Source organism: Arachis ipaensis, chromosome B04 (genome assembly GCF_000816755.2).
Source record: "Arachis ipaensis cultivar K30076 chromosome B04, Araip1.1, whole genome shotgun sequence".
In the NCBI taxonomy this organism is placed as follows: Eukaryota; Viridiplantae; Streptophyta; class Magnoliopsida; order Fabales; family Fabaceae; genus Arachis; species Arachis ipaensis.
Genome location: NC_029788.2, coordinates 123,448,961 through 123,462,087, shown reverse-complemented (window position 1 = coordinate 123,462,087; position 13,127 = coordinate 123,448,961). Strand labels below are relative to the sequence as shown.

Sequence of the window (13,127 nt, the reverse complement as noted above, 5' to 3'; positions counted from 1 at the left end):
TATTTTTTATTAAAGATTTTTATATTTACTGTTTATTTAAGAGTTTACTATTATAAAAAATTTTATTATCCACTAATTATAAAAATAAATAAAAATGAAATATAAACTTAATTATAATCAGTTACTAGAGGAAAAAACGTAATTTCATTATTATATATTTTTAAATATCATTTTAATAATTTATCCTTAATTAGACATAAATCTACATTTTAGTATAAAAACTCAAATCAGAATCTACGATAAATTTAAAAGTATTCACATCATCAAATTAAATCTACCATTTTCCTAAAAGGGCGATCTCAAATACAATCCAAATCATATCACATCAATAAGATCTGTTAATTTATTTTTCGTGGATAAGTTACACATTTTAAGTAATAATTTTTATTTTTATGGCTCTAGTAGTATCGTACGTTAAAAAAATAAAAGGAAAAAAGATAAAAACCATTAGAAGCAATTAAAATTTGTCTGATTAAGCTGGCCATTCCATGAATGCCATTTGGTTGTGATGATTAAAGGATTTGATTCGAAAGGTGCAAATAAACCAAATTTATGAGTGCGTATGGGTGAAAAGGAAGGACCAACAAAACAAAATTACAATCACAAAATATTTCTGATTTCAATTTTTTTTATAGTGATTCTTATTTTTCTAAATATAATTTATTATTAAACGGTCAATTATATTCTTTAGTTAATATAGCATTAAAACTTATTCTACCATTTTCTCTTCTAATTAGTTAAAGATGGTTTAACTATATTATCTTTAAATTACTCAAAATTTCAAATTCAACCAAAGTGATAAATAACAAAATTAGTTTAATCCAATGGTCTGTTCACACGTTCATTTAAATAAAAGTTGGAAATTTGAATCTCATCTTGTGTATATTACAATTCATTCGTCAATAGATTTTTATTTAAAATTCATATTTGCAACATATAAGATTTTTTTGACTTGTTAGATTGAATAATACGGGAAAAAAAATCGTAGTAATAAATGAAATATAACAAAAAGAAAAATTTACAAAATTTAAGAGGGGTTTGTTTTAATAATTTGATATATGAAGAACAAATGAAAAGCCAATATTATTAGCACACCACAATTGAATTCTCATTTATGTAAACATTTGAATTACAATCATTTGATTAAATCATAGCTTCAATCCACCTTTATTTATTTAACTTAAAATATAATAGGTCTCTCAAATAAGCATTAGTAACCCAAGTACACAGGTAAAATTTTACAAACAAAAATGCTAAAAAACACTTATTAAGAATATAAAAATAATTTAAAAAATAAAGTTATTGTATTTGCTAGGATACTTAACATAAAAAAGTAGAAAATTTGTATTCGAAAATTCTTAATAAATATTATAACCAAATTGACGAGAACTTTTTGTGTGTGCTTTCAGAGCAATAAATATTCTTATTCTCCACTATTTATTTTGTTCAATTTGAGCGATGTGTGTTAGTTTAATATTATTTTCATTTTATTATTTCTTTCAAAATTTAAAATAAAAAATAATAATAAACCTATAATACTAACATAAAAGTTAATAAATTAGAGTAAAAAGTTGGTATGTTCTTGAAATACCAAAAAAATTTTAAAATGTTAGTATCCCATATTTGTGTAAAATATATGTACTTTTTTATACTTTAAATTTATATTTTATATTTTAATATATATTTTATATAAATAACTAATTTAGTGATTACGTAGTATTTGTTTGGGTGTTATTAAGTTGATAAAAAGATATTTTTTTTATTTTTTAAAAATATTTTAAAAATACAATTCAAAAAAAAATATTTTCTTAAAAAAATCACCAGATAGGTCCGTAATTTTGTTGTGGACATGTAATATGGTGGAATAAATTTTATAAATGGTTTTTGTTTAAATGGTGTTGGTAGCTATAGAATGTAAGCACCTACACAGTTTCGTCCAAAATTGAAAAGGTCAAATGATTAGTTTGAACGAAAAGCAGTTTATTTAATTATAAGAAGAGGGTGAGTACCCCTTACAGGATCCTTAATATAAAGGTGGGTCTCATTTCCGAAATTTCATTAATATTTTTGCGTAAATTAAGTAAAAAAGGAAACAAAACAAAGTTTGATGAGAAGAAGGGGAAAATGGCGCACTCTACGATCGCCGTTACACTGAGCCAGCAACTCTTTAAAAGGACCACTGTCCTCTTCCCTCACTCTTCTTTCAGATCTCGTTCTCTTCTTCCTTCTTCTTCTTCTTCTTCTGTTTCCTTCTCTCCTAACTTTCATACTCCTCTTTCTTCTTCTTCTTCTTCTTTCGCTCTCAGAGCCTCTTCTTCTTCTTCTTCTTCGTCCACCTCCTCCACCGCTGCCATGGGTGAAACTATCGCCGCCGTCGATGCCGGAATGGACGCTGTTCAGCGCCGCCTCATGTTCGAAGACGAGTCCGTTCTCTTCTCTCTCTCTTTCTCTCTCTTTTATTTATTTGAATATTTAATTATATGTTTTCGTTGACTGATTCCTTTTTGTTATTATTATTAATTTATTATTGTTGTTATGATATGAACATGTTTTTGTGTTTTTTGATTTTTTTTTACTGTTGATGTGCGATTTGCATGACTTGTTCGTGAGATTGTGACGGAATGGAAATATGTCACGAATTGAAACTCCTCTCGGTGTTCTGTTTTTTCTGGTTACCTTTTTTATTTTTAAAGGAAAAAAAGGTAGTAGTTCATTTGAAATGGATGGGAATTTGGATGCATGATGAGTGTATCGGTTGTGTTTGCGTTTTTTTTGGACGATGTCGTTTGTGGTCGAGGTGTGTTGTTGAATCCTGAAATTCAAACACGAGCTGGTTTTCTTTTTTTTTTTTTTCGTATGAAAAATTGATGTAGCGGCATTGGATTGGAAATTTGGAATTGGATGCATGGTGATTGTTTTGGTTTGATTAAAATTGGATTGTTTGCTTATGCTGTTTGGTGTTGAAATTGAAACGGGGAATTCACTTATGCTTATGCTGTGTGTGTGTTTACTGTTGTGACTCTTCATAACAAGAGCTGATTAAAATGTTTTCCTCAGAGTTTTCATATATTCTGCTATGCTGCTGGTGTCCGTTGTCTATGTTAACTGAGTGAGGTAGTTAAAGGCAATTTGTGCTGTCATGGCGCCAAAATATGCACACTGGTGTCAATTTTCCAATTTAACCAAAGTAGTTAACGGGATTTCCGCTGTTTGCGTGCCAAAAGGCGCGCACAGGTGTCTGTTTTCTATTAACCATGGTAGTTGAAGGCAGTTGTTTGAGCTGTTAATGCGCCAAAAAGAGGATGCTCCTGTCTTAAAAGGCAAATTGTGTCGTTAAGGCGCCGAAATCCACACTAAACGGCAAATTGTGCCGTTAAGGCGCCAAAATTTACACGTGTGGCGTGTCGCGAGAGTAATAATTTGAAACCCCCAGGGATCCGAGGAATGAAAGTGAACTATTTGTCTGCTTATTATTAAATTTTCAAATAAATTAAGTACTCAATCTTATATTGTAAAAATTTAAAATTCATAACTTGAGAACTTAAGCTGTTTGTTGCCGACTATTTTTAAAATTATAAATATAGATTCTAATTAGCTACCCTTTACATTGAAGTGAACAAAGGCTGCACTGGTTGCGGTGTTTTTACAGTTGTCAATAAGACCATGAAGGTAGAGCTGCCATCTTAGTGAGAAATTCTACCATTCTGGTCCCTGGCCTATTACCACTTTTCGCGCGCTTTGGAATTGTTTTATTCATAATCACGATTTGTGTCAGGATGAACTGATTGCTTGTTTCTAAACTTTTGTGTGTTACTTTTGGAGTTTAAAGAATGGTTTTCACGGTGGGATTTCTGAATGTCTATTGTTTGTGTTGTGGGTTGCGTTTTTACATTCTTGAGGTTAATGCACAATTTTCCAGATCGATATCACTAATGCCTTTTCACTTTGCTTCTCTTTTGACATTTTAAATATTATATACTTCACTTTTACTTATGCATCATTTGTTCTTCATCTTGCTGGAATATGTAATTGATGTCTGTTGCAACTTTTCCAGATGCATTTTGGTGGATGAGAACGACCACGTGGTTGGTCATGATTCCAAATACAACTGTAAGTGAAGCTTCCGCAAAAATGTGCTTCAATTTTATCTCCTAATTCTTGTTTTCTGAAGAATACATAGTTTTATGATGATTTATAATGTGTCTAAAATATGATGTTATCTTATTGCTGGAATGTTGCATCGTTAAATATTCCATGTTGACTCTTTGATATGATTTGAGAAAAAATGGTTAAATATTTTCAATTAAAGTTGTTGGCTGTCATGTAATACCGTGATATCCATTTTTGTGAAGCTTTTGATGTGTATAAAAGGAGTAAAACTTTAATTGTTATTATGCATAGGCAGCATAGAATTGTTTACAGTAATTGTATTAATTAGTAGATTGTCAGAATGATTTACCAACAATGCGTCTTATTTTAAATATAAATATTCTCTTTTATTCTTTGTATTGGTGCATTTTATGATACTTAATCCTGCACCTATGCAAGATAGCAACATGGTTCACCAATCTTGCATTTAGAAGATGTTTGCAAAGTTGTTCATTGTATTGTTCATTATAAACTTATTTTAAGTAATAAAAACAAACTGCTAAGTACATAGGATACAAGCCTAACATATGAATTAAAATTTCATATTTGCCGTATATTAGTGACAATCATTTTGAGCAAATGTGATGACTGGATACCAGAAATTAATGCAATATCTGGCAGTGCCATGTTGAAAAGTAACACTGGTTTCCAGGAAATGTTTTGGTGTTTTTATAACTCAAAAGTTATTTCTGTTGTTAAGTTATGCTGTTCGTTCTGGGCCCACAGCCATGGGTAGTTCATTAGTTTGAGCATCTTCAATTTTATAGGTCACTTGATGGAAAAGATTGAAGCTGAAAATTTGCTGCACAGAGCTTTCAGTGTATTCCTGTTCAACTCAAAGTATGAGTTGCTTCTTCAGGTATGTATTTCCATTTATAATTTTGTGTATGCTCATGAATAAAAGGTTTTAAATCTGCATGAAAATGATTAGGTGAGCTAGGGACCAGTCCTGGGTATATGACTAATATGTACAGGGGGATAATTTTTTAATATCAAGTATCAATTAATTCAATGGTGCACTTTTACAAGTGATGTTGTGTAGCTTTTTCTAAGTATGACAACTTGAGTCTGATCATTGTTCACTATGAAAACAAAGGACACACAGTCTTCATGGTGACTTGCTAAAAGTTCCTCCAAACAAATGGTTGAGTAACAAGGTCATAACTTTAACAACATTCATGATGTTACTTTAGTTGTTCCATTCTGAAATTTCTGGTAATATACCATCAGATAAATTTTGAATTATTGAACTATGAATAGTGTTGACATTTAAATGTATGTAGTTTGTGAATTCATGGTGACTTGCTAAAAGTTCCTCCAAACAAATGGTTGAGTAACAAGGTCATAACTGTAACAACATTCATGATGTTACTTTAGTTGTTCCATTCTGAAATTTCTGGTAATATACCATCAGATAAATTTTGAATTATTGAACTATGAATAGTGTTGACATTTAAATGTATGTAGTTTGTGAATTTATTCTTGTGCTATATCTGAATTCAGCCATTGCTTCTTATCTGTATTTTTCCGCATGCCTATTGGTTAAAACTTGTGTATGTTTGCATGCCCGTTTTCGAATATTAGGCTCCATAATTCGATGTCTTGACTGAGATTCTCTATTTTTTTATGATGAAGCAACGATCTGGCACAAAGGTAACGTTCCCTCTTGTGTGGACCAACACCTGCTGCAGCCATCCACTGTACCGCGAATCTGAGCTTATTGAGGAGGATGCGCTCGGTATGTTGTGTTTAGTTTTTGTTTTGTTTGAAAGACTATGATCTTCTTTGTTATCACTGCTAAGTAATGCTTCTTCTTGCATTTCCAGGAGTGAGAAACGCTGCCCAGAGGAAGCTTTTGGACGAGCTTGGTATTGTTGCTGAAGATGTGCCAGTTGATCAGTTCTTGCCTTTGGGCCGCATACTTTACAAGGCACCTTCTGATGGCAAATGGGGAGAACATGAATGTAAGCTGAGCTTAATTAGTTTCAAGCTTTAGGTTGTGTCTGTTTTACCTTATTATACCTGAAAATCACTTTTTAAAACTGAACAAATCTGTTTATTCATATTTAGATCTTTTTTGCTTTTCCCATGATGTAGAAGATTTGAGTTGTAAAATCTTTTTTTCCAAAGCTTAAACAAATGCACCCTTAGTCAATCAAATTTTGTTAATTTGATCCTAAATCAGGCACGCATTATGGTTGTTTATATTCCAGATTTACCACACATTTTCCTGAACTTTTTGCTCCAATTCCTTACAGGATAGATGTTCTTTTGTGATTTCACTAACTGATATTTTCTGTATCCTCTCCTATGATTGCAGTGGATTATCTGTTGTTCATCGTCAGGGATGTTAAGGTGAACCCTAATCCAGATGAAGTTGCTGATATCAGGTATGTGAATCGCGACCAGTTGAAGGAGCTACTGAGGAAAGCGGATGCCGGCGAGGGAGGCTTGAAGCTGTCGCCATGGTTCAGACTCGTTGTGGACAATTTCTTGTTCAAATGGTGGGACCATCTTGAGCAAGGAACTTTGGGACAGGTCGCTGACATGAAAACCATTCACAAGTTGAGTTAAAAGAAAAGAAATATATCACAGATGTTTAAGATATGGTATGAGGGGTAGCTATAATTTTAATCAAATAAAATTTGGTCCTTATTGTATTTGTACCAAAATATTTGAACTGATTGAAAATGATTTTCGTAGTTGTGGCCAATAATGTTGAATTGTTGATCGTGTCTGTTATTGATAATAGCCAGAACTTTATTACCGCCGTGTATCTTATAACTTGCAGAACAATTCTATTATATGTGAAATAAAAATAAAAAAGAAATTAGGATTTTTACGGTGGCCAAGTGTGCTCTGTGAGAAGCCATGGTAGTTGTTCTCTTGACATTTTATGAAGCTTTTTGGTTAAAAACTGCTCTCTCTAATCAAAACAACTTTTTTTTTTTTTTTAAATATTCACTATAATATACTGTATTAACGTGGATTTGATTTTTTCTCGTTTTTGGTCTTGGGTGATTTGCAAATATTGTTGTACATGATTCATGAGTTTTTTAACTATACTCTAGGTCTTATGGATTAAGGTAAGAACTATACTATATTTCTTCTTCTTTTAGCTTCTTATGAGTTCTATTCTTTTCTTTTGGGAATGCCTTTTCTGATGTAATGGTCTTTTGAGCAATAAAATATCTAATACCTTTGATTAAAAAAAAAAAAAGCTATACTATGTAAAATAATAAACAAAGAAAAGGTATATGTTTTCAACTAAAGTTGAGAGTTTTGAAGAATAGGAATTAAATGAAAGAAAAATAAGAATCGAATTATAAAATAAATAACTCCGAAGAGTTCTAGCAATAATTTCATATTGCTTAAAGATAAAGGTTTTTATAAGATTGAGCAATTCTTACCTTTAAGGCTATCATTGTAGCCGACTAGAGAATTTTTTATTTTTACTTTTTTCCGGAAAGCATGATTAGAGACCTATATCTTTTGATGTTAAAAGATTGTTATTTGAATAAAGCATGATTAGAGAGATTCTTTCTTTGTGGGACAGTGAATCAAGGAGCCGCGTGATCACGTGTGCAGATGCAGATTATAATCTTCATTTTACAGCTTAGCATATGTTTTTGTTATGAGTAGTAGTTGTGTTGCAGTGACACCCACCCTAGCAGTCTGCTGAAATTAAGAAAAGCACTTGTCTAGTGACCCTTTTCTATTATTATTATTTTAATCAAATAGCAGACGCCTAAGCCACTAAATTAATTCAGATAAGCCCCACTTTAAACAAATTCTAATTATTTAATTAGTCAGCGAGCTTTTTCCTTTGCCCGTGGTGATTAGCAATCTTAAACATATGAAATGTCTTTGTTCACACAATTAAAGTATCAATGACTTGGAGTTTGTTCACACCTGTACAGGTTTGTGTTAGATATAATCCCAAATCAATCAACAACTCACGCTATTGTCCACTCTTCATTTGTTTTAATGTTTTATAATATCTTGTGGTGACTTGTGACAGTGATATTTTACTGTCACTAATAACTATTTATTGTCATGTAAATTTGATTTGTTTGAGATCATATTTAACTTTAATTTGGGTGCTTGAAGGAATAATACGTTAGGAAAAATATCCTTTCTTAATATAATATTTTTTTCTATGATTATGATGATCTCCACTGCTCAATAAATACTTGAAAAATATAATAGAATTTGCATTGATAATATCATTTTTTATATGATTTTTTTGTATTATATTTTATATAAATTTGTTAAAAAAAAGTGAAAAAATATTGTTATCTCTTATAAATAAATAAATTATTATTTTTTCCTTCTCAAACCAAACTTCACTTAATTTGCTGCAACTCAAAGCTATTTTAGCCGCTTGATATTTTCTGTTTGTAGCAGTTTTTTCTTCATTTTTTTTTATTATAAACCGCTATACGTATAAGAGCGATTTCTGTTCGACTGAAATGGTATATAATTAGCCAATGCGTGATTTACATAATTTAAAAAAATGCACGCATATAAAGAATGTCAATTATTATATTTACGTAATTTATCTTGAAAGTTTATTTAAATACATAAATTACCCTTGATAAACTATTTCATTCATTATTATTTAACAAAACAAGTAGAAAAAAATTAATGTTACTAATTTGCTATTATTTGCCATTCTTTTCTCCAAACATGAATATTTTGAGGGAGCATAGTGTAATTTGTAACAAGCACTTGCCAGCTAATTAACCAGCACCTATACTTCAGAATTAGGAGAAAGTATGGAACCAACTACAATTAAGTTCCTATAAAGTTAATATTTAAAAATTATTAAATAATTTAATAAATTTAACTAAATCATGGTCTAATAATACTTAACTAACTGCACGCTAATCTTCGCCTAACATTAATACACCATGAGATGAGACTACTCAATAATGTGTTCTTAAATATTAGACAGTGATTTAGCAGAGAAGGTAAAGGTGGGCGGTGTTGAAGAATCTGAGAGAGAACTCTATTTCTCTATCACCAACAATCCCATCCTCACTTCCGTACACTCTCACTCTTCTCTCTTTCTCTTTTCCTCAAACCGCCGCAGATCTATTCCCTAATCGGTGAGTCTCTGGATCCCTCCTCTTCACAGATATTTCAATCTTTTGTTGATTGATTTATCTCTCTCTCTCTCTCTCTCTGCTTGTAATTTGATTTTGATTGATTTTCATTTTTCTCAATCTTGATTTATTTATTCTCAACTGATCGCATTCATCCCAATGCTAAATTCCCAAACATTCTTACTAATTACGCTAATTTCCTCCAACTCAGAACCTTAATGGAAATGAATTTAAGCTCTTTGGTGGTAGTTTATGTGTTTTACTCGTTTAGGGAGATACATGGAGAAAAGAAACTCTCAGGCACGCAACTAGAATGTGACATTTCTAGAATGTGACATTGACTTTGTAAAAGAGGGGTGATCAATGTAAATATCACAAATCAAAAGGTTTCATGTATAATATTGTCTAATCCGAGGGAGATAACTGTAATTTATCCTTATCATGGTTAATACTTAATACCAATCTAGCTTTTGATATACACCTTTTTTTTCTCCCTCTTTAGAGTGAGTTACTCGTTCCTATGTTAATTGCAGTGCTTGTATGTACTTTGAGAATTTCCTTAGCCATAGGCGAATGTGTGGGCTTAACACACCCAACTACATTGGATCGGATAGGTTCTGATACCGTAGCAAAGACCATATTCTTGGACTTGTAATAGGCATTCCTAGGGAAGGGGGAGTGCAGTCCTTAGTCAGCAGAGCTAGCTATACTTTTTGGAAATAAAGCAATATGGATTTTGTGTTCTATTTTACTCTTGCTAGGGAGTTAGGTAATTTAAAGTTGCTTAATTTCACAACACACTCTCAGTTTCATTATAGAGCTTATGCCATCAAGTGTTGTCTTAATGTGATGTTTCCGCTATTAGTTGATTTATTTCTGATATTTTGTTGCACCTGATAGTAATCTTTGCATGAACTTTATAATGAATTTCATGATATTAATTATAAGATGCCACAGACTTCTGATTTTGAGGTTTCTGTATGCAACTTGTCCTACATGCTTAAAGAGAGTGGGATGATAAAGTCATAGTCTTCACTATTAAGGGTGTGTTTGTGAGTTCTATTTTTAAAGGAAAGAAGGAAAGAGGAGGAGGGAGGGAAGGAAATCCGTTCAAAACTCCTTTCCTCTCCTCCTTTCTCCTCTAAACATGCTAAATGGCATTTTATAAACCATTGGTCTATGGTCATCTGTTATCAACTTATCATAGTCTAAATCTTCCGTGCGAATGTTTGTTATGCCTAGGTGCTTCGGGTAAATGGCCTTGGTCACCACAGCCGAAGTATGTGATGCAAACCCACAATTAATTTTGAGTGGCGAGCTTCGTGCCCTTCAGCCAGTTTTCCAAATCTATGGTCGTCGACAGGTCTTTTCCGGACCGATAGTTACCCTGAAGGTGTTTGAAGACAATGTTTTGGTTCGGGAGTTTCTTGAAGAGAAAGGCAATGGAAGAGTGCTTGTTGTCGATGGTGGCGGGAGCTTGCGCTGCGCAATATTGGGTGGCAACCCTGTAGTACAAGCGCAAAACAACGGATGGGCAGGTATCATTGTGAACGGATGTATAAGAGACGTGGATGAGATCAATGGCTGCGATATCGGGGTGAGAGCACTAGCTTCCCATCCAATGAAAGCTAACAAGAAAGGCATGGGAGAAAAGCATGTTCCTATAAATATTGCTGGGACAAGAATCAGTGATGGGGAATGGCTTTATGCGGACACGGATGGGATTCTGATCTCTCGAACGGAGCTGGCTGTCTGATTCCCAAAGTTCATGATCACTGCCTCCATTTCAAAATATCCATCAATCTGGATAAAGTGGTACATTGGAAAATTGAATGTAGTAGTGTAGATACATTGAGTTTTTCTATCTAACCACTTTGTCTAAATTGACAGATATTTTCAACAAATGTAAGGACTATATTTATAGGCATCTCCTTGGCCTGATGTAGTGCTTTCTGTGCTTGTGTTCTTGGCCCAGCAGTTTCCTAGTTTCCACTAAATTGTAACGTTATTAATCACCCATGATAATGAAAGTTGGTTGAAGTGTTTGTCCACTTTGACCAAATATAGAAGTACTCTCAGCATTCTGGAAAGATTGACTTGGATTGGAATCAGTATTTTGTCCTAAGATGATGATGATATGTAGCAGATAATTTTGCCCCCTCATTTTAGCGGGGTTTTCTTTATTGTTATTATTTAGAGGCTTGAAAAATATCATGTCTTAATATGCTTCCAAACCAATGGCTTTACCATGAAAGCCAAAGCTTGAGACTCTGAATCAAGCCATAACCCAGGGAAAACGCCAAAGCTTGGACATTATGTTTCACATGAAACAATCGCTAGTTTGAAAGAAGTTTTGGTATAGCTACTTGTTTAGTCATACAATTAGTTTAGTAATACATGTTTGATTCTCATTAAATAAAGTCTCAAATTTGAATCTTTTAACAGTGAAAGAAAGAGAGAGAAAAGTTTACTCATTGAATGAATTAACCAATCACAACAACGTAAACATTCCCGACTCAAACAAGGTGGTCTCTGGAAAGGGAATATTAAGGTTACGTGGCTTGTTTCTGTTTCTCATGCAGATTGCCACGACATCACCTTGGAAGACACGTGTGCTTCCACACCATGCAAGAGTGCAGCATCTGTCATATGATCATATCTTTCTCTTCTCCCTTTCATTTCACAAAACAAACACACACAACTCTCTCTTTTTCTCTATTCAAACAATTAACCGCTTCAACAATGGAGGAAAACCAAAAACCCTTTCTTCTTCTTCCAAAACCATACAACTTTGTATCAAAACTAGTAAACTTCCACGCAGACTTAATCTATAACTGCATAGTCTGTATCTTCTCTCCATTCTACTCACTCTTGTCCTTCGCCTCAGAGTTCTATCATCAGGAAACCAAGTACACCGCCGTAGAATCATCAGAACTTCATCAACAAGCTCATCATGGAGGAGGAACCACCACAACCACCACCACCACCACCACCACCATCACGGGGCTCTTCTTCAAGAAACTTGGGCTTGGGCTTCTGAGTGCTGCATACTTGTGCATAGTTCTGTTCTTGGTTCTGATCGTGGCAACGGTTTTGGGGGTTTGTTTGGTGAAGCTGTGGGTGGAGGAGCCGGTGGTGGTTAGAGAGAATGTGCATTTTGATTACACTGAAGAAAACCCTTCTGCTGTGTTCTCGTTTGTTGGGGGAATGAGTGGTTTTGTTGGAAGAACAAAGAGGAATAAGCATATAAGTGTGCCTGTTGGTCATATGTTTCATGTTTCTTTGCTTCTTGTCATGCCCGAATCTGATTTCAATACACAACTTGGTGTCTTTCAGGTTCCTGCACTTTCTCTCAATTTTCATTGACATTCTTAACATATATTAACATAGTAATAACTTAATTAGGATCCCAGTGTATGCATTCCATTTTGTTTCAACATTGTGTTCACATGTCAATAAGGAAGGAGGATGAAATTAAGGTGAAAACTCACGCAGTTATTTTAATGTGAAATTATTAGTTAAAAACTGTTAGATAATAATTTAGTTAAATATGTCAAATGAGCCTACTGTTCTTAACGAACAATTTTAAGTGAGAAGACATATGCATATTAATCTCCACCTGAAATTAAACCTCATTTGTTTCTTGTCAGTTAAGAATTGGTAGATAATTTGGCATAGATTATAATCTAGATTATTAACTTTACATAAAGATATTTATAGATAATTGCACGAGAAGTTTTCACTTTCTTCAAATGTACTTTAGCTTTTGGATTATCTTAAGAGAAATGTTTCTTGAATATAGCTTTTCATATTAGAAAACCATGTTTGCACTCAAATTTTTTTGGGTATTGTATATTATTTTTATAATAT

At 32.9% G+C, this 13,127-nt stretch overlaps 3 protein-coding genes across 3 annotated transcripts in view; all 3 read left to right on the top strand.

The window, feature by feature from the left end:
* On the top strand, positions 1,998–6,996 carry LOC107635147 (isopentenyl-diphosphate Delta-isomerase I). The gene is made up of 6 exons (XM_016338524.2): positions 1,998–2,423; positions 4,055–4,110; positions 4,917–5,008; positions 5,785–5,887; positions 5,976–6,113; positions 6,470–6,996. The coding sequence occupies exons 1-6, from the start codon at positions 2,125–2,127 to the stop codon at positions 6,721–6,723; spliced, it is 942 nt and encodes a 313-aa protein (XP_016194010.1). The 5' UTR covers positions 1,998–2,124; the 3' UTR covers positions 6,724–6,996.
* LOC107635145 (putative 4-hydroxy-4-methyl-2-oxoglutarate aldolase 2) lies at positions 9,030–11,459 on the top strand. The gene is made up of 2 exons (XM_016338523.2): positions 9,030–9,260; positions 10,500–11,459. The coding sequence occupies exon 2, from the start codon at positions 10,513–10,515 to the stop codon at positions 11,011–11,013; it is 501 nt and encodes a 166-aa protein (XP_016194009.1). The 5' UTR covers positions 9,030–9,260; positions 10,500–10,512; the 3' UTR covers positions 11,014–11,459.
* The window catches only part of LOC107635144 (seipin-1), a 3,249-nt gene continuing 1,991 nt past the window's right edge, over positions 11,870–13,127 (top strand). The window contains exon 1 of the mRNA XM_016338522.2: positions 11,870–12,593. Within this exon, the coding sequence (XP_016194008.2) occupies positions 11,883–12,593 (711 nt within the window). The 5' untranslated portion in view covers positions 11,870–11,882. The remainder of the gene's footprint in view (positions 12,594–13,127) is intronic.